At 41.7% G+C, this 21,843-nt stretch overlaps 1 protein-coding gene across 3 annotated transcripts in view; it reads right to left on the reverse strand.

The window, feature by feature from the left end:
* Nucleotides 1-76: 76 nt before the first annotated feature.
* CNOT7 (CCR4-NOT transcription complex subunit 7) overlaps nt 77-21,843 on the reverse strand; it is a 33,733-nt gene continuing 11,966 nt past the window's right edge. For all 3 annotated transcript variants that reach the window (XM_054029866.1, XM_054029863.1, XM_054029864.1), the window contains exons 5-7: nt 13,981-14,125; nt 7,894-8,004; nt 77-1,752 (exon numbers count right to left, since the gene is read on the reverse strand). In XM_054029866.1, the coding sequence (XP_053885841.1) occupies nt 1,624-1,752; nt 7,894-8,004; nt 13,981-14,125 (385 nt within the window). In that variant the 3' untranslated portion in view covers nt 77-1,623. The remainder of the gene's footprint in view (nt 1,753-7,893; nt 8,005-13,980; nt 14,126-21,843) is intronic.

Below are 21,843 nucleotides of genomic sequence, written 5' to 3' on the forward strand. Positions count from 1 at the left end.
GAAGTATACAGGGACTGAATGGGGTACAATATACATTCCAGTAAAAGGTTTCAGAACAAAACTACCAGTCTGTAGATATGTAAGAAACATTTCTGAAGCCTTTATTTACAAAAGCTTTAAAAACAAATAATACCCTCTGTTATGCAAATCATTTGTTCTTGTTTTAAAAAGGACCACCCAGTTATATTATTGTAACTTCATGAAAAAAGAATATGTTAAAGTACAAGGTAAACAGATCAATTTGGCGAACATTTGGAGATTTGCTAATATTGATTTCAGTGTAGATAACACACACACACATACACACTGAGGCGTGCATTCCATCATTTCAGGCTAGTATTTAGCTATTCAATCCCAAAAAAGTCTTCCTGCACAATTGCTCTGCTATGCATGGTTAAAGTACAGTACAGTCCTTTAAAACAATATATATAAAATATATTGCTAAGATACACTCAAAAAATAAAACTAGCATTACACTCCTCAGGTAACTTTATTAGCTATAAGTAATTTATATTTTGTTGTTTTACAACAAATATATCTGTACCATCTGTCTTTGTAGCAACTACAAAAGCACAAGTTATCTTCCTTCTAATTTAATCATTCAATTCAATATAAAGTTTACTTCAGGTCTTTGGGTTTTATCCTTAACTAAACTCACTTGCAAAAATCATCAAATCAAGTACATAATAAATATGACTTTAAAAAATAAAAAATATTTAGGTAATACATTACTGGAATAAAAGCTAGGAACTGAATCCAGGGAAGTGTGCCATAATAGAACCACTGCAGTTCCAATATCCTCAGATTTTCAGCTCAATGGCAAAAATACAAAAGTAAGTCTCACACAATTTGTCCTGAAGGGTGTAAAGCTGGTTTTCAAACATTTTCTTCCATCACAGAGTGGCTTTAAAGCAGCAGGCCAATTAGAAGCTGATGTGCTCAGGAAGTGCTTGGAAGACTGAACACCAGTAAGATAACAGCAGTTACTAAGATTTCAGTAGTTTGTTTTGCTTGAACAAACAAACATTGTTATGCAGTGAATGTGTTACGTTCTGCAGGCTCAAAAACCAAGGAATACAGTGTGAAGTTGCTAAAGTTGGCAGACTATTATTTTTCTAGCTCAGGGCAAAAACACCCAAAACTTCAGATAAAACAGAGGATCCGAGACAGAGTCACTCTCTAAAGTGCAAATTTGATGGTCCGCAATCTTGAATAGCTAAAACACCTGCATACTGGAAGGGACAGACATGAAACAGGGAAGTTAGTTACAAATCAGTGCTAGTTAATTTGGGGGAAGGGAGAAAAAACAAAACTAAGACCAACTAGGTAAGTTTACCAGAATATTCATTATGATTTAGCTTTCCCCTTCTCTCTGCCACACTGATCCTACACATGCTTCTTGAGAGATGGAGTAGGTACAAAGGCCAAATTTAACTCAGAAAATTCAACATATCAAGATCAGATCTGTGATAGGAACAATCAGATTTAGTACATAGAAAGGCAGAAAATAAAGTGTTCTGAGAAGGGGCGTAGGGGGAAGCCTCATTGTCCAAGGGATTCAACCAGAGATAAAACCTATATACAAGCACACAGAGCTCAGAAAAGATGATCTCCCATTTCATGTCATGACTGTTTGTTGGCTTCTTCTTCATATGCATTTCCTGTGCCATTTTGTACATAGGAAGAACCAGAACCAAGGCCATACAAGTGACCACAATATTTGGCATCATCAATGTGATCTTCAAAGAACATCTAAAAAGGAGTTAAAAAAAGACAAATCAATACTGAAGAATAAGTCTTATTGAGGTCAAATACTGTCAGGCTTTTACAAAAGTCTGAATTTTCATACTCCACATGTAAGTGAAACTAAATCAAAATAACTAAGTGATTCTTGGCACTGAAGTGTTCTTGGCCATGACAGGAAGAATATTAGCCCTTCAATGCATCTGTAGCAAGGCAGTGGGATGCCCCACGGAGGGACGAGCCTCCCCTAGCACCAACGTGGGTGGAGCCAGTGGGTCCTGCACCCGCCCCCCAGAGGTCACGAAGTAGAAAAGCCCCGCGGCATAGCTCAGTGGAAAGCCAGCCGCCGGAGAGGTCAGATGCCTGTGGCCTAGCTCCAGGTTGGGGAACGCCGAGGAGGCCGTGGCCGACCCGAGGACTGGCCGGGCCAGCCGCGCCTACCCCTCGGCCCGCTACCCCAAGGAGGAGCCACGCCTACCCCTCGGCCCGCTACCCCGAGGAGGAGCCACGCCTACCCCTCGGCCCGCTACCCCGAGGAGGAGCCACGCCTACCCTTCGCTAGTTACCAAGAGGAATCGATGGTGCTGGAAACCACCGAGGACGCCGGCCAAACCCAGGTACCTTACAAGGAGGAGTCCAGAAGTAGCCCGGGGGCAGCCGACCCTGGCCTGGCCGCAGCAGGGCCAGAACCAATGTCAGTGTGTTGTGGTCAGGATCCCCACTGACAGCAGCGAGTCTTCTGCCACTACTAGGGCCCTGGGCTGGGACGCAGTGGAGCGGGTGGGCCTGTGTCCCCCCTGCCACCCCACTCATGGGTGACAGTCTCCCCCTCGCACCAGATGCTCAGAAGCCTGAGCTCCTGACTGTGTGTTTCCTGCCCCGCCCTGACCTAGGGCCAGGGATCATATTGAACTATTGGCTCAGCCCCTGCCTAAGGGCCCGAGCTCCTGACTGTTTGTTTACTGGCCCGCCCTGACCCAGGACTTGGGCCCAGAGCGACCTACTGCAAGGCGGTGGGATACCCCACAGCCCTGCGGAGGGACGAGCCTCGGCCGAGCCCTTCTACAGCAACTTACCTTATTTTGATTAGTAGTAAATGGTGACAACTCTAGAAGTCTCAGGAGTCTATTTTAACTCAAGAATTAGAGCCTTTGTGTCTTACAAATGCAACAGAACAGTATCTCTTTGTAAGTGATTTCTATGGGCCTTCTCCTTCACCCTTCCTAATTAAGCACTACACACTACTCAGTGTGGTTTTCAAAATATACTGAATGTTTAAACAGGGGCAAATCTAACAAACAGTTTTTCCTAAAGATTTTATCCACCATTATCTAGTTTAAATCCCGGTCTACATTCAAGGCCATTAATTTCCTATTGCTTGAACTAGAGATTGGCTGCAGGATCTATGAAGTTTTGGGAATGCGGGAAGATGCAAATACATGTATACATTTAAACAAATCCTCTCCCTGTAGTGAGAAACTGGCAAAGCTAAAATGAAAACTGAATAAATAATGCATGGATGCAGCACTTTACAAAATTACAGGAGAGCCAAAAGATGAAGTAGTAGAGAAAGGGCATAGAGTAAATATGAAGGGAAGAGCACACACAACAATTTAAGGGAGACAGGACGAGTGCAGGCAGGAGAGTCAAAACGTTTATTTAAAGTCATCCATCCTCTCTTTCCCCAAAAAACTTGGATTTGCCTAGAGCAGCATTTCCTGCATGCAGGATAGTGAATTCCAGGAATTGCCTACAGGCACTTTTACTTTTTTTTTTTATTTATTTAAAGTCTTTAAAAAGCCCACCACTAGCTTTTCTAAAAAAACCTCCCCAGTGCTGTAGAATCAAGAAGCCAAGTATCTTTTAGGCTGGGGGAGAAAAGGAGCGAGATCAATGGCCTCTTTTGTGGTACTTAAAAGACAGACCAGAAAGTTATGCTCCCCCTGCTGGTTCTACATCAACAATCAATATACAATCTTTTCCCGAGCTAAAATAATACTGGTGAAAGATTACATGTGTTTTAGGACAAAAACATAAGTTAGTAAAGAAAAAAGTCTTGTTGATAGGATTCATTCAAAATACAAACATAAAACTCACCATTTCCCAAATAAAATAGTGCAAGAGTTAATAGAGGAGAAAAATTTTCAAAGCTTCTATGAAGACCTGAACAAAAGAATTAAAAATCTTTGCTTGTTTTATAAAAACAGTGAGATCACTCCTCATTTTAATTAGAAAACTAAGTTTCTTATTTCTCCCAGCTAAGCTCTAGTAGTTAGTGGAAATGTAACAAGTTACAATGGTAGTAACTGAAGAATGCATTTTATTATTAGAGGAGTATTCATGGGTTTGGACCTTTTCTCTCTTAAATCACATTTAAATACAGTATCACACCCTTTGAACTGAGCAAGATATGGATGTTATTCACTTTTCCCCTTCTTCCCTCTTTGTTATTTTAGATCCCATGTAAAGCTTGAGCTCAAAGGAACAGGAGTATTGTGGGGAAACTTGCACAGCACCAGTGTGCCTCATACTTGGATCTTACCAGAAAAAGATCAGCCCAGCCCTGCAGCTCTAGCCTGTGCCCTGCCAATCACACTAATCTGAGCCTAACCACATGGAGACTGTGTGATGTGCAGTAAGGATTAGAATGAAACTGTTGCATTTGTTTTCCACTTGCTACCTAGGCAATATTTGCCAGAGGCATGCAGCTGCCTCCTCCTTCATATGGCAGTGTGGACTGCAGAAGCTACACATCCCAGCATGCAACGCTCCAACTTAATCCAAGTCACTTGGATTAAAATATTAAAGATGAGGGTTGCCACTTTCTGAACACTTTTTGCATATTAAGGGAGAACCACAAGTTCGTAGTCTGAGACCAGAATACAGATACACTGGTAAAAGAGAAGTTTCTTGTGCCAATGTTTTAACACACGCCCTTGTGTGAAAAATCAATGCATTATATTAGCAGCAACCAATTTCCCACCCCCAGCCACAGAGCAGTCCTAGAGATGTGCAAGAGATTTACAGGGTTCATCTTCAGTAAACTAGTACATTGAGTTAATGGATTGCCAGTAACTCGAGGTATGTCACACAATAGTAAAACCTAATGTGGACACTCCTCACATCTTAACAAGACTAGAAATATTTGTGCCTTTACCCTAAGTTGATGACTAGCTGCCATTTTAAGGCTCGCAGCCAAGAAGCTTAGCAAATGACTACTGCTGTAGCCATCAAACATGCAGCTGTATTGGTGACATCGAGAGGGGCCTGGAGAGACAGCTTGGCAATTGTCTGGCCTTCTCTTATGAGGACTTGAAGTTGTTCCCTCAGATCCTATGGCAGGTGTTCAATAAAAGATAAAACTTTGAATAGTTTGTAATCATATTTTGTCATCACGGCTTGGTAATTGGCTACTCTGAACTGCAAAGAGGCCAAGGAGTAGCTCTTGCAGCCCAGAAGGTCCAATCAGTTCAGCTCATTGTCAGACAGCATTAAGAGGGACTGATGTTGCCTGTATCATTCATTAACGACCTTGACAATCAGACAGTCAGGTGTAGGGTGGGAGAAAAAAAATATATACTTCAAGCCTGTGGGTGGGATATAGTATTTTTTTGTCAGCCAGTTTACACGCAGGCAGTGTAGTAGCTGGAGTTTGCTGCAACATACGGGCTGGGCCAGCAGAGCATCACTGAAGGGCAAGGCAATTTTTCCTTGAGGAGATGTATGAAGGATGTCCAACAGAGAGCATTAGGGTTCCTGTATCTTCTCCAATTTATAAGGTCTCTGCTATTTGTTTCCCAAGGTCTTGAAAGCCCTTGAATTCATCAGCGTGGGAGGTATGACCACCCCATTTAGCGAGGAGGAGGATTTGTGGGAAGGTGGTGTTTCTTCTTCCTCAGCTGGCTCTTCCTCCTTTGTAACATCCTCCTGTGGAGCAGGAGCCAAGGGAGGAGGCTGTTGTTCCTGGTATGCCCTTTTACAAGATGGGACCCTGAAGAACTGTTCACCATAAGGGGCCAATAGGTTCCAGTAAGCCCACTGTGGTGGGGCATACAAGAAGGGGGCAGAGCCCCAAGGTTATCCTTGCCAGATGCATCGACTGCTAGGAGTTTCCTCCTCAGGGTGTACCTCAAAGGATGAAGCTGGAATGAGAAGGCAGAGGAAAACTGTACAGATACCTCAGAATCCAATAAGGTGTCATCCCTCAGAGAAGCAAGTGGTGCCGATACCGGTGGTTGAGTCAGTACGGCGGCCAGAGAGGGTCCTGTAACCACATTGGTACCAGAGGTTGATACTTGCTTAGCTGTCAAGATGCTACTGAAGGATGTGTCAGTATTGGCTAGGTATCCTCAGTGAGTTTGTGTGGGACTGGTGACCATGTCAGTACTGAAGAACGAGTCACTGTTGAAGATGGTAGGATCAGAGGGTAAGTAGGCTCCGGAGGTGAGTTGGTACTAGACAAGAGCGTGTCTTTGTATCTCACAGCAATGGCGATTCAGGCTCTTCCAGGAGCTGAAGCTCCTCATGGAACAGGAGCCTGGATAGTACCAAGGGCTCTGGATAGGAGTCAGTATGTCTGGAAGTACTGGAGACATTACGGAAGTGTGATAAGTGAACCCTTATCTACTGGCTACAGAAGATGACACCAATGACAATTTCAGTTTGGCTCTGGAGTCCTTGTGTTTCAAAGACAGTGAGCCCAGTGCCCAAGCCAGTGTTGCTCTAGGTTGTTTACCTGACAGCTTCTCAGTACGTGGCATGGTCTTCTTAATCAGATCTGAGGTCTCAGTACCGGAGAGGATGAGCGCCTCAGCAGTACCCATACCACAAGGTCTCCCAAGACTGAAGGGGTGACTCTCCGCTTATCTTATCCCATTCTGGAGAATGGGATCTTTTCTTCTTTGAGTGTCTACATAGTTCTCTAAGGGCCCCCAGGATTTTTGCTTATTACTGCAGCACAGATGGTCCGTTGGGCTCTCTGAGCAACTAGATCCAAGGAGAATGGTGCGACTTGGATCCTGTGGGTCTCAGTGAGCTCTCCATCAACAGGAGTTTTAGTCTGTACTCCCTCAATTTCTTAGACCTGATTTTAAAGCCAGAGCAGCCCTTTCACTTGGCAGGGACATAAATCTCTCCCAGGCAGTCGAGGCAGCCTGAATGTCTGTCACCAAGGGGGAAAATATCTATGCCAAGTCTGGCAGGGTTTGAAGCCCAGGGTCTCGGGCATAACCCATACTTGAAACTATGGGTCAAGGCCATGGAAAAACAAGCCCCAGATTGGGCAAACAAAGAAGGGGGGAGGAGAGGCAGAGCACAAACTTCTAAATAAAAGACAATACCAGAAAGAAGAGAGAGAGACTAACTCTCTCACTTAATAAGCTGTGTCGCTAGCTAACAGACACGACGCTCTGTCTCAAGGCACAGGCAGTTGAGAAGGACCTGGAGGGTGACAGGTCTGGTCCTCCCATATACCCTCATACCAGACACAAGGACATCTCACGTGCAGGCATGGATGTGCAAAAAACGCTGATGAAAATCTCTGATCAACATTGCACAGGTGACTGCACATCCTGATGTGAAGCACCCATAGGAACACTATGCAAAGAAGAATGTATGACGTGGTGTCAGCTGGAGGAGGTAGTGGTGAACAGAAGTGCCGGCAGAGTGGCCTGAGCCATCTGCTTCAATCACTCAGAAGACCCAGGTAGCGGACGATAGGGTCAGGTAGCTGGGGCTCCCTGCCGTGGAAGATGAAGGCCTACAGACCACAGGAAGGAACAGCACCAGCAAGGAGACGAAAGGAGAGAGAGAGAGAGCCTGAGCGCACACCGTGTAGAGACATCCCCTCACTAAGCGTGCACACAAAGCAAAACAAGGAAAGGAAAGGATTCGGTTTGTAGATTGTACTTTGCGTGGGAATGCCTGTCTTAGACTCTGCCCTTTGTCACAGAAGTGATGCCCTCTCATGCATTTCTCTTACCTCTTCTGAAAATTTGTTGTACTGCCACTGGTTTTGGTGGGTCAATGGTTCAATTTTAGTGGGTCAATGGTTCTAGCATATCTCATAAGTGTGAACAGCACAATATTGACTACTAAGGCAGATTACTTTCATCCAAATAAACTACAACAGAAAGCAATATGGACACCTACTTCTCTCATTTTGAAAAAGGCCATTCCCGTGAGTAAAGAATCAGATCCTGCCTGATGCTGTGGTCCTATCCTTTCCAGCTCCAACTGCTCTGCGACTTCTTGCAATCCACCCTGAAAAAGAAAGGAGCATTACACAGTCAAAGCGGGGATAATAATTACAAAGTCAAATCATTCAACAGTAGCACTAAAATTCTGCATAACAAAGTCTATTTGACCACCATTTGTAAATATTTAGTTTAGCACTATAGCAGTCACAATAGAAATACGCAACCAGCACACACTTGGAAAAGCCAAGCTTTTCATTCAGGCTTTAAGTATTATTTAAGCAATCAAGCACTTTCAAGTATTAATGACTGTCTTAGACCTAATAGGCCTAGGCACACCAGTCAATTAAAGTTGAAGGAATTACTACTCAACAAGGCAGTTCCTTCAAGTATTACATTGACCAAGCTGAAAGGATTGATGCTGCTGCTGAATGACAGTTTCAGAAATCAAGACATTTAACACCCTACTTTTCTATTAGGGTTAGAATTTAAACGCGAAGAATGGTACTTCAAACAAAGCAATTTAAGATCCAAATCACTACAAACATGTGCACTCCAACTTCTCTTGAAAGTAATTAGCTTTCATTTAAAAACACGGTTTTTTCTTTCATTTACCTGCCAACACCTAAGCTCAGGGTTCTGCGCTTGCCCCACAAAACTTCAAAGCATCTAAAGTAGTAGAGGGAATCCAGGATAATGCTCTACCTTAGGAATTAGGGGAGAACCCTGAACCCAGGTGAAGTTGTAAAATTCAAGAGGGGAAAAAAGAGCAAAGTGAAAAAGCTAACATTCAACCCATCATTAGCAACGTTTTAATTGGTTTTATTAACTGCCATAAAAGAGTAAATGAAACATCTGTGTTAAAAGTAATGTAAACTGCAGTGTGACCACATTTAAGAAGCTATTAGCTACCATAAGCACACAATTAGCTTTCTTTTAACAGGCACTGTGCTAACTGACAGTGTATTTTTTTAAAGAAAACATTTTAAGCCACATCTGTGCTTAAAGCTCCTTGAGAGAGAGGTAGGGGTGAGGGTGTGTGCGCGCGTAAAGAACAGCCCAGATACAAAAAGGAGAGCTTTTGAACACTGAGTGTAGCAAATAAACACAGGGCTCAAAATTGGGAACTGCTCTACAGAGAAAGTCTAATTGTAGGGCATGGATCATTGGTGGTCTACTCTACACAGCTTATATTACAACGGTAAAGTATCCTTCAGTCTTCAAGAAATTTTTCTTCCTGTTAATTGCAGCCCAGTGGGGAACTTGTGAATTCCAGAAGCTTTTTGACCAACTAAGCACACCCCTCACCTCCCTCACAGCGCCTTCATGTCCTTTTATTGGGTGTATTTTTGGTGTAAATTCAACTGATTCAAATTTGCAGAAGATCTCAAAATAGACAAGGTAGTGCATACACACAGAACCAAAGTAAAGCACTAGGAGAAATCAGAGTCTTTAGGGGTTGCGGGTAATGGTGGAACGTTTGGAACTAATAAATGTAAGTCCTACATCCAGGGAGAGGAACAAATATCACAAATTTACAATAGGGGAGGGGAACTAACCAAGCAGCTGTATCCATTTAATCCAAGCAAGTTTATTTTCATCTTCACTCCTTTATCCTGCCCTAGCACTACTTTTTCATATAACTTCATAACACTACAGTTGCGCAGCAGGTGAGAGATTGGGAGGACAGCTGCCAATAACAGGAGTCCTATCTTGAGAAATGGTGCACAGAATGAAAATGCCTGAAAGACTTTTTCATGGACAAATTTAAAAAACAAAAACAAAAACACACACAACTGAACAAATCAGACTATCCCTACTCCAATTTGTCCATAGGATAAGCAGGATCTCCTACAACTATCCCCAAAACAGGTATTGATGAATTCAGATCATTTTAGTGTCAAGAAAGCGATAATGGCACTACAAGCAGAAGCAGCTTCTCTGTAGATCAATTCAGCTTTAGACAGGTTAGTGTAAACTTCGCTAAACTGATCCCCATGGGACAATATAGTTACGGTACGTGCAAGATTATGTTGTGGATGTACCAGTCCGTAAAGGGTTGTACAACTGGGAGAAAATCAGTTACCTTACAATAATTTTTGAAACACTACACTGCATAGCGAAACTGTATGCCAGACAGACTGCTTAGGATCACTATTCTGCCAGCAACAGGTTGAAACTAGGTAGAGCATCAAAATGCTTTTAGCCTGCACTACGTTTTTTACATCTGAAAAAAGGGAAACCAAAACACAGAAGTAGTCAATGACAGGAATGAAGCTAGCACAAAGCAAGTTCTTTTTAATATTAAAAAGGGAACCTATAGTATTTGAATTCCATTGACCACGTATCATTTTGGGAGATGGAGGTGGAGAAGAGAGGGAGAAGAGGCTGGGGTGAAATATTGCAAGTTAAAGATTAAACTTTAACCAAGTAAAATTTGGCCCAAATTGCAGATTGTTCAAAAGAGCTATGAATCTTACGGCCAACCAGGATGTTTCCATGAGTGGGTTTTTTGTGTTTTTTTTTTTTTTTAATTCAAATGGAAACTTTATTAATAAAGCCATTCCCAAGTGGCACTGCAAGCCAGACACTACAGAATTGTGCTAGGGCACAAGAACCTGACATTGAAACTAACTAGTTTATTTCAAATCATCCAACACGTGAAAAATGAGCAGACAGTGTAAGGTAATGAAAACTACATTTTAAAAATTATTTCCATTTTAATTATACAAGGTGTTAATGTGACATAAGAAAATGTGTGGGGTAATTTAAATATTTTATAGTGTGACAATGTCAGTTTGACTTTTGCCATTTTTGTTGGTTTGTGCTACAATCTGAATTTTGCATACATTTCAACTCACACTATGACCTAACTTCCCCTTTTAAATAAGCACCACGGGGACAAGGGTAGGAAGGAAGAAGGGTCACACCTGAACTGCTGAATAGACATTTGCAGCGTTCCCCATAGCATTAATGTGGATTGCTATTAGAAACATGCCTAATTAAAAACTGGGCCCTCTTAAAACCCACTCATCCCTTTTAAGCCACATGTCCTCCTGACTAGACAGTAGCTGAAGATCACTTCTCTCATCACTGGGTACTGCTAGGTGTGAGACAGCATACCTATCAATTCTAACTTAGCTTGGATGTCCTGTGTCTTAAATCTACCACTTGCAAAGAAAGGAAAAATGTGGAAATATTACATTCCAGCCCCTGCAGTCTGTGTAACACTGATCTAGAAAAAAATTCAGGACAGGATGAAAGCATCCCCTTCAGTGTGGATATTAGCCAAAATTTTCCAAAAAGGGTGCCTAAAAGTTTGTCACACTAAATAGTTTACAACTGTTGGAAATACAAGGGAAACACTGGATCTCTCTGGAGACTAATTATGGGATACAGCGCCTCTCTTCTCCAAGTCACTTTTTTTTTTTTTCTTAAACCTCCAGTTTAAGGCAGTGCTGATCGAAAGGTTTTTAATATAACCTTGAGAACCAAAAATGCTTTATAAACTATAGGTCAAATCAAGCCCTCCCTCCCGTTAGATATAAATAGCCACAAGAAGGAAAAGAAAAAAATATTTCTAAATATTTCAGATGCATCATTCCTTTGAGACAGACAGGTTAGCAGGTTGGTTCTGTAACCACATCACCACGGATGATGGCCCAAGATCAATGGGCAACCCAAGCCCAACTCCACAAATCTCAGGATATTGGTATAGATTGTTAACTACTCTGTGCAGCTTCCCAAGCCCCACCCCACCACTAAATTCAGTCAGGATCTACCTATCTAGCTAAGGAAATGTATTGGTCCTCCATTACTGCAGAATCTGAACCTCACAATCATTAATGTATTTATCCTCAACATCTCATCAGGCAGGGAAGTAATACTATTCCCAGATGGAGAATTTCACAGATGGGAAACTGCAGCTCAGAGGGACTAAGTATCTTGCCTCTGGTCACACAGGCAGTTTATGGAAGAGTAGAGAACTGAATTTGGGTCTCTCAAGTCCCCAGCTATTGTTCCACCACTGGACCATTCTTCCTCTTTGGGAAGAAACTGTATTGCTATTGGTCACCAGGCTACAGCTGCACCATGGTCCCCACCAAACAGACGACGGAGAGGAGTAGTGCTGTATATGAGCAACAGCAACTAATTACACTCTTTCTATAGTATTTCTGCTGGAGTCAGGAGGTAATTCTACAATATTCTGCAACCACCATCCACACAATTCTATAGAGAGGGTTTCAGTCCCCAGGGCCGACCATCAGCACCAAAATGTGTCTAAGGACAATCAAGTGTCTCTAATAAAATGAAGTGACCAACAAGAGTAGTTTGCACCAATCAATAAAGGACATCAGTACAGCAATTCAATTCACTGCAATTTAATAGAGATTTAAACAAAAAAAAAAAAAAGCAAAGAAATTCATTTAGGCAACAGTGCATGCAAGTAATTAATGATTTGACTTCCGAAGACACACCAGCTGTTCTCAGTTTGGGACAGGTCTACACAATTCGCAGCATTTCACTGCTGTGGATAGCAATGGGACTGTTTCAGCAATGGTGTTTGGAGGAACAGGGTAGTTCCTATCTCTCCCCTTCCTTTCATAATTGGTCTGCAGTTTAGTTGCCAATACCACAAAGCTCTAATGACAGAAGCTGTTAAATTTGTTAATTCCCCCCACAAGTCCATAAGGGTGAATTACACATTTAGTACTTGGGGCAAAACAACTGCATATAAGCAGCAAAGGTTTTGTTTCAGTCCAGGAGGGTGCACAATTTTGTTGACTTCTGCAGTTTTTCCAACTACTTTATTACTTATCTTGGTCCCAATGGAAACCCAGTGTCAATTAGATGTTCCCCAATATACATTCTTTACTCAGTTGGTGAGGGTTGCTGATGGGATGCAAAACTCCTAACCAGATAGTCGGAAAAGACCATTCCACCCACTTCTCACCACTTCCAGTGCAGACTGATTAGCATAGGAGATGGTGGAAATTATGTTCTTTACTTCATAGTCAGCAGTAAGATCCTCGTTAAAAAGTACATATCCTTTACATGCATAGCCTCACAAAATTCAAGCTCATCAGCATCGTCTAAATCACTTGCTCAGCATTCTGAGATAAAGAGTGGCATACCATCCCTGTACTCAGGAGGTGGTTGCATTACAGTCAGTCCATGTCCAGTTTCCACGTGCTCTCATTTAGAAAACCCAGAGTGTTCTGTGTCGCCTTCCATCAAAACAATGAGCCACCTATTGCCTCTGATGAGTTGTGCCCCTTTCATTTCAAAACCAGTCCAGATACGTGGCCTTCTTTGGCAAGTGTGGCTGTAAATCCCAGCAGCATATCTTTTTGGTGTCCTTCCCTTCATACATTTGTTTCCAGTTCACATTCATTCTCCAGGCCAATCAAATCTTCTCCAAATTTTATGCCTAATAGAACAAGCCAATTAATAGCCCAACTGGCTTGAGTTGAGAGGTTAGTTTCTAACTCTATTTTTCTAGAAGTCATGAGTTGGCTCTGAGCATATCTGTCATTGCTCACCTTTGCCTACAGGGCAACCTGCAGGTCTAGCCATTCCATCCCTTCACACCAAAGTCACTTTTCACAACTGCAGCCCCTCAGTGGATTGAACAGTGAGGAATGATGCAAGAGTGTATCATTTAATACCCTGCTCACAGAGGCCAAGCCCATCAATTCTAACAGCCTGAGAAGTTAACAGCAAGATGTAACTTCCTCCGAATATGGGTCTATCATTTGGCAGCACAGATTTATGAAGCTGCCAATAAATGGGATTGGTTTTTAATTTTTAAATGGCTAAGAGCCACAAGAACAAAACTGTGTGCCCCTCCTACCTCTTACATTTCATCAGTAACTTTTTATATATCAAATTCACAAAATTGATTAGACTAATGGTTAACAAATAATACCATCAAGGTAGATTTGCCGGACAGGGCAGTGAACAGATGTCATATATGTTCTTTCAGTAGGAAAAAATGCCATCTTAGAAAATTCTGTTCTGAACTAGATATCAAATCATTTACCTTGAGATTTTTGCAGCTCTTCATGAGATACTTCACATCATAAATGACAGGGAAAAACAACCGGAGTATCTCAAAGAAGTCCAGCTCCTCTTCAGGTAAATTAGAGTTAGTCAGGATTTTGATTAGATAGCCAAAGTCGTAACCACTGCAAATTAATCACATATACAAAACAAAGTCAGGCAGATAATCAAAAAAATCCTTCTCAGCTCCAATGTCAAGTCTCCAATTAGTTAAATTTAAATTAAAAACAAGAAGATAGGAAGGTGTTTTATACATAAATTTAACCAAAAAATTTTGAGGATCATGCGACTCTTCAAATATTAACAGCAGAGAAACACAGGTGTTCTCACTGCCATTTGCAGAGGACAAATTTCCACCATCATAAAAACTATCAAAACCGGAATCCGTGTTGACAGTCTCTGCAAGGAGGCCAAATGATTGAATAAACATGAAGACTTTCCTGCAGAAACACTGTCAGTGCAGCATTATGAAGACGACACTACTTTGCCGACCTATTCTCGGAATGTATAATGGACAGATATCAAGCTGGCTCTTCTCATATGCATTGAAAGTTCCTGATGATGAGACAGTAGAGGATGAAAGTAAATGATTTCTACTGCTGCCAGAACCTAAAGTGTGCAAGTACTATGTAGAATCATGGATTATTTGCACCCAGAAGAACTTCACCCTCTCTTGGTAAGGCTGCACATAGTTCCCCTTTCTCTGGGTTCTGCAACAATACGAGTTTAGTGTCTGCCTCTACATCTTGTTATTGGAAACCCTTGATACAGCTGTTAGATAGTTCATTTACCCATTAGCTGCAAGTTCAACATATTGAGAGAATACTGTTAATACACCTATTATATAGATAGCTGACAGGGGAATTTTCTAAACTAATTTATATAAATAAAAATAATACATATATTGATTGGGTTCAAGGGCTACTGCATGCGGGGAGAGTTAGACTGTAAGCTCTTCAAGACAGGTAGTACCTCTTGTATGCTCGGGGTCTTTCTGTGCTGTACTATCTTGACTGGGGCTTTTGGCAACTAACCCAAAAAAAACCAACACAAAGCAAACAAGATGCAAATTTGCTGAGGCAGGACTGTTTGTTCGGCTGATACTACTGAATGAGGCTCTAATCCTGCATTGTGTTCCTGGACACTGGATGCCCATACCTGCATGGAGCCCGGATTTCGGATGCCGGACTGGGGTTTTAATTTGCATTATTCATTTCTATCTTGAATGCTATTTTCCCCTGGTTCAAGTGGAGTTATGCTCTTTTATAGGATTTTGTATCACCCTATTTGTATATTATTGATCATCTTTATGATCTGGCTGTTAGACTCCCTAAAGGGAGAAAAAGACCAGAAAATCCTTAACAGCAACACCAGGGAAGAACAGGTCATTTCTTAAACTCCACTAATGGAAGACAAGCAAAGGTACAGCTGACTATGGTTCTCCCAAGGGGGTTTCTACCATAGATTTCTAGTTGTTTCGCAGTTGTCCTTTTGAGGCTGCAATCCAAAATTTACAGCAGAAGATTGACTCCTTTGCTCCCTGGCTTGTAAAGGCAGGAGTTTTAACTGAGACCAATAGCATAAAAATACAGAATAGTCAGCTTGATTGCTTAACAGCTGGACTTGAGATCATAAAAGCAGCTTCTTTTGCTCATACTAACAAAATAAAGTATTTAAAAAGAAAATCTTAAAAACCTGGGAAATGACATCAAGAACTGAAGCCTGAAAATGCTCAGGGATTAAGGAAAATTGGGCCCCTGTGGAGATTGTAGGTAGCAATCAGGAATTCACTGAAATAATGCTACAGTTCAGTCTGATCCCCCGTAACAGAGGCTGTACCAGAACTCTGCTTCCACTACAGATGGACAGTTATTATACAGTTTAGTATCTGAGCTTTTGTTTTTCCACAGGGACCCACCCACTCCCTTCTTTTCTTCCCCACACACCCACCCATTACAAGAAGAGTAAGCAAAGAAGTACTGATTTTGTGCTGAGTGGGACCAGAGTACCAGGCTTGCAACAATGGACCAGAAAGGACCATTATGAATTGATCATCTAGTCTGACCTCTTGTATAACACAGGCCATAGAACTTCCCCAAAATAAATGATGGAAGTGGTAGCAGACAAATGGTTTCTTTTAGGTATTCCTGTGATTTTATTGATGCAGTTTATTCCAGGGCCCTCATGGGGGAAGGAGAGGGGAGTGGCAAATCACAACAGGAGTGTTAACAGTGGAATACTCACTAGTGTGGATTACCCCCTCCCAGTATATGGACATTTAAATCAGACATCTCCTTCTTGACAAGAAACACAGGCTAGTTTTGGTCAGCTCACCACCTGTGAATATCTCTCCGACATTCAATAAATCTGAAGTATTTATATACATTCCCAAACGTGGCCATGACAACCATCATAGGCTGCATTTCACAAGCCACAGTACAAGTTTTAAGCCATCATATACAATGCCTTTATACTACACTTGTCGTGGTTACTAAGCTCCACCACTTATAGAACATAATTACCATTCCAGATCAAGCCTATGGTTAGCTTAGTTTGGCAATCCATATCAGACAGTAGCCTGTGCTGGACACAGTAGAGGAAGGCGCAAAAAAGCCCTTAATGAGCAATTATGTAATTACTTGCCCATTAGGGAAGTTTCTTTCAAATACCCGGCAATTAGTGGTTTACCTCCTGAAATGAGGGCTTTCATTCCTTCTATATTTTTAATCCTAGCTAATCTAGCCACAATCCCTGAAGTTATATGGCAACGTATGCACACAACCATATATTTTCAAGCACAGCTAGCTGTAGACAATTGACTGAGAACCAAAAGCTTCTGAAAAGATCAGAAAACCCCATACTTTTCTTTCCTTTGCCATTATCGGGGGGGGGGGGGGGGAGTTTAAATAACCAATGAACTGTGCATTAAGTCCTTTTCTCAAGCTACTAATAGACAGTTTGAGAAATATCAAAAGCTAGAGAGGCTGGAAAGGCTTTATCCCATTTTAAGAATGGAAAGTTCTATTTCTGGACTAGAAAGTAGCTGCCTACTTGACAGTTTAATTGATCTTAACAAAATTCAGTGGCCACTAGGAATTGCAAGGTTTGGAACATCAGAGAATTCTTGGGGAGCTCACTTGGTTACACAAGACTTGCTGGAGAGAATTTAACAGAACTTTTTTCCTTACCCAGTACAACAGGCATGCACTGAAGTTAAGATTTAAGGGTAGCTGCACATCAACCTATATAACTGTTGAGGGAGTCACCATGCCAATGCCCTGGCAACTTAACTATCCTAAAAATTAGCATTCCATCTGTTCTATGGTTTGACTAGAACTGCTGTGTTGTAATTGTCATGCTGAGCGCTTACAGCTCCTACTGACTACAACAGGGGGTTGGGTTTCAGGATTTTATTTAGGCCCCTTTATTTATCAGAAGAAACACTCCACTACCCATCTTTGACTTTGCAGTTCCTCTTCTGGTTTAGCAAGGTTATTGGCGCTCTGTGGGGAAGCTGCAGTATATACTAACTGATAGCCATGGGAAAGCATCCCATATTGGTGGCTGTATGAGCCTCTGGCTGCACAATAGCTTTGTTAGTGCTATGTCAGGATGTCACTGAAGCGGATAGTAATCCAGAGAGCTTCCTGAATAGTTTTCCTTCAAGCTTATTAAAAATGAGCTTTGAAATATAGTTTTGTTAAAGTTCCAAAAAGTACTGACTATACAGAGGTAACAGTAAAATTAATTATGCATGAAATGATGCCAAATGCACGCACACAGAAATTTTTGCTATGTTAGGGGTTACTTGGAGCTACAGTTAAGTACAAAATATGTACACAAATAATTTTTGAAGTCAGCAGTGTCCCTTAAAAATGACTAATTTGTTTTGGAGGACTAGATACATTTAACACACATCACCACCGCAACACCAGAGAATGCCTGTGGTCAACAGAAAACACTGGTTGTCCACTGTGACAGAGAAGCAAGTCCCAGCTTTGCTCTGTTGAACTCTCAGAGGTATCTTTGAAAAATCCATTTGCAAAATAGTGAATACCAAGGAAACAAGATGCAAAGGTAAGATTAAGATATTGACTCTCAGCATCATCTTGAGAGGTACTAAGCATCCACAACTCCTAATGAAGTCAATGAGAATTGCAGGTGCTCAACATCTCAAAAGACACAAAGAAATGGTCCCAGTAAACTTGGAGTGGCCTTGTCTACACTAGACAAGGTTTTCCAAAAATAACTATATTGGCAACCCTCCCAATGGGGAGACAGCTTATACCAGCAAAACAGCTCTTCCGCCTGTATAACTTATACCAATTCCCTAAATAAAATAAGCTTTACCAGAAAAAAGTTTTGCCAGTATACCTGTGCCTCCACTATGGTTTCTGCCAGTATAATAATGTCAGTTAGCTGATGTGATTTTCCCCATACTTCTAACCAACATAGCTACGCCACTTCAGTTTTGCTGTAGACCAGACCAAAGATGGTGGTGAGATCTACTTTAGGGTCAGTGTTCACTACAAACATTGAGTCGGGGGTTCTCTGAAACACAGCTGTCCTCAATCCTGTTGCAACACCCATTCAAGGATTTATGCCAGTTACAGGACAATTAAGACAGACAGGTCCTAGTCACACTATTAGTTGCAAATCATGTTGTAAACAGATCAGGAGACTGGTCTCCTGGTTAGTTGTAGCTGTAATTTAACACATATCCAAAGATTAAGTTTCCAATGAAGAATTAATGGATTCTTTAAAAGTATTGTTCAAAATTCTTTCTAGTCTCCTGAAATAGCTCCTTCTCAGTATTTAAGAGCTTTCCTCACTATTCCTGTACATCTCTCATCTATAATAAATCTTCTATATTAATGCCAAAAGACTGATAAGTATAAGCACAGCAGTTTTGTTGATATCTGTAAGTGTTCAAAATAAAGAAACAAATATTAAAATTGTATGTGACCTACATGCTCTTCATCCCCTCTCTCTGGGGACAAAATACACTTCTTATTCTTTTAACTTCAAACTCAGTATTATCAACAGATTTAGTGTCATAATGGCTTTGCCTCCCTTGTATACGCATTTGTACTAGTATTCTTTTGGCTCCATTCTTTGTTAGTTTTTTTTATTCTCTCAATTATTTGAAAATCCATGAACTAATAAATACTGAAGAGAGGTTTCTTTTGTTCTCAATTAAGAACAAAGCATCAGTATTTAAGGATGAATAAAGATTCTTCCTATCTTTTTAAAACCTGTACTAACCATTAATTGTGTGTTACCACTGTGCATGGTAAACAAAATAGGACTGTAAAAGAGCTGTTTATTCTCAGCTAAGATTTTTCTGTCACATTTTTAGGAAGCCTTTGTTCCATTGCTTAGGAGCCAACATTTAAGACAAGTTGAGGGCATTTAAACAGCAGCAAATCTTCAAATTCACTGTTGGCTACAAGAGCAAAATTTAGCTTTGGTGCTTAATTGACTATACGAGTCCATTACACAAATGCAAGATTTAAACTCCTACTAACAAGGAGACTTTGTTTAGATATTTTTAGAGGCTTAGTGTTTATATTTCCTGTTCCGTTCTGTGCTGGAAAATGCATTCATATAATTGAATAAAGAAAAGACATTAGAAATTTGCTTATTGTTGTTGCTATAAATAGGACTTCTTCAAGCTGTTCATTCTAAATCTTAATGATCTGTAGGTGCACAGAGTGATATCCAGAGTGGATATTCCATGTGGGTGGGCTGAAACTGAGGCTACTAAGTCTCAGGTCATGTCTACACTACAATCTTAAGTCAACCTAAGTTAGGTCCATTTACAGCCACTGCAGTAATTACTGCAATGGCTGATGTCCACACTACCCTCCTTCTGTCAGTGGTGCATACCCCTCACACAGAGCGCTTCCACCAATTAAAGAGGGGCAGTGTGGGTGGCTGAGAGCCCGGGCTCTCAGTTCTATGCAGCTCCCCACCAGTTGCCCAGCTGCCTCCTGGGCTTCTCGCTTCCCCGTTCCCAGCCTGAAGCGGGGGGGGGCAGCCACCCAGGGCTTATTGCCTCCAACAGGGAGATCTGCACTGGCATCCACATCCAGTCAGCTGCTGTGCTCCCAGCGAAGAGCTGGGACCTTAGGGAGCAGCCAGGTTTCCACTGGGGCGCGGAGAGCCCGGGCAGCAGCCCAAGAAGGGAGCCTGGGTGGCAGCCTGGCTTGAAGTGGAGACCACGCAGCAGCCCAGCTGGGGAGCCAGCTTTCTTGTCAATTTCACGGCTCAGTGGAGCCATAAAATTAACAAGACAGTAACAGCCCAGGTAAGGAATGTAGTGTCTACACAGACACTGCGTCACCCTAACTACACTGAAATAGGCCCTATGCCTCTCGCGGACGTGGAGTTATGATGTTGGTGTAGGTGGGCACTTACGTCGGCAGGAGCAAGGCTGTAGTGTAGATACTGACCTAGTTAGGTGAACATAAGCTGCCTTATGTCAACCTAACTCTGTAGCACAGTCTTAGCTGAGGAGGCAATTTAAAGAAAAATGGTTTATTATCCACTCAATTTTAAAAATATTTTCCCAAATTGAAGAAAACATTTATTTTCATTACTACTTGTGCACATGTTGCATAAAAAGACGAGAAAGCGCCATCTGCTGGATCAGGAGGAGTCTTAAGACCTTTCTACCCAGGTTTGAACTTCAGTTTGCCCATCTATAAAATGGGGCTAGCACTACTTCTCTAAAAAGCAACAGAGGGTCCTGTGGCACCTTTAAGACTAACAGAAGTATTGGGAGCATAAGCTTTTGTGGGTAAGAACCTCACTTCTTCCGATGCAAGACAGATAGATACAGTATGATTGCATTGGAAGAAGTGAGGTTCTTACCCACGAAAGCTTATGCTCCCAATACTTCTGTTAGTCTTAAAGGTGCCACAGGACCCTCTGTTGCTTTTTACAGATTCAGACTAACACGGCTACCCCTCTGATATTTCTCTAAAAGATACCTTAACACCTATGAAACAAGAGCTGCATGTATTTAGGTGGTATGAATATTTTACCTGATCATTATGGAAAATTTCTAATCTGCAACGCCAATCTGAACATGCACAAGAAATTCTGAGCTGACTCTCAAGAATATCCTTTACTTTCTAATTTGTCATCCACACTTTCAATCTGTTCAAACATGCTCATTGCTATATTCAAGTTTTACATAGACTACTGTCAAACAGCGGACAAGTGAAATACAAGCCAAATATAGTTATCAAACCACAGTCTACTGAATGGACACCCCCACAATTCTATAATCATACTGTTTCTATCACACTGGATGCACGTTTCAGAACTTTCGCCACTTGCAACTTTCAGCTATTTGGAACTCAAGTATTTTATTTGGGATTTTTTGTTAGATGGATATTTTGCTTAGCGCAGGGATCTAAGGCTTCACACATTAACCAGCATTTCAGTCTATCATATCAGGCACCTGGTTTAAAATGCTCCTTAATACTGCTCTATATCTCAAGTACATCCCCTATGGGACCTTGGCATTCCAATAGAATACCAGCATTTAAAAGAATGCTGCTTTCCAACTTGAATGCTACATTCTGGGTTGCACTTGCATACTCCTGGGGGAATTCTGCGCCACTGCGCGCCCACAGAACTCCCCCCCTCCACAGAAAATACATTCTGCCCCAGAAGTGATGCAGTTCTACCTTTTGCCCACCAGAGGCCATGTGGCACCAGCCTGCTGCATTAATGCTATTGGCTGTTCTAGCGCCATGGTGGCCTCTGGTGGGCAAAAGGCAGAACTGCAGCACTTCTGGGGCAGAATGTATTTTCTTTTGGGGGGAAAAAG

Source organism: Malaclemys terrapin, chromosome 5 (genome assembly GCF_027887155.1).
Source record: "Malaclemys terrapin pileata isolate rMalTer1 chromosome 5, rMalTer1.hap1, whole genome shotgun sequence".
NCBI lineage: Eukaryota > Metazoa > Chordata > Testudines > Emydidae > Malaclemys > Malaclemys terrapin.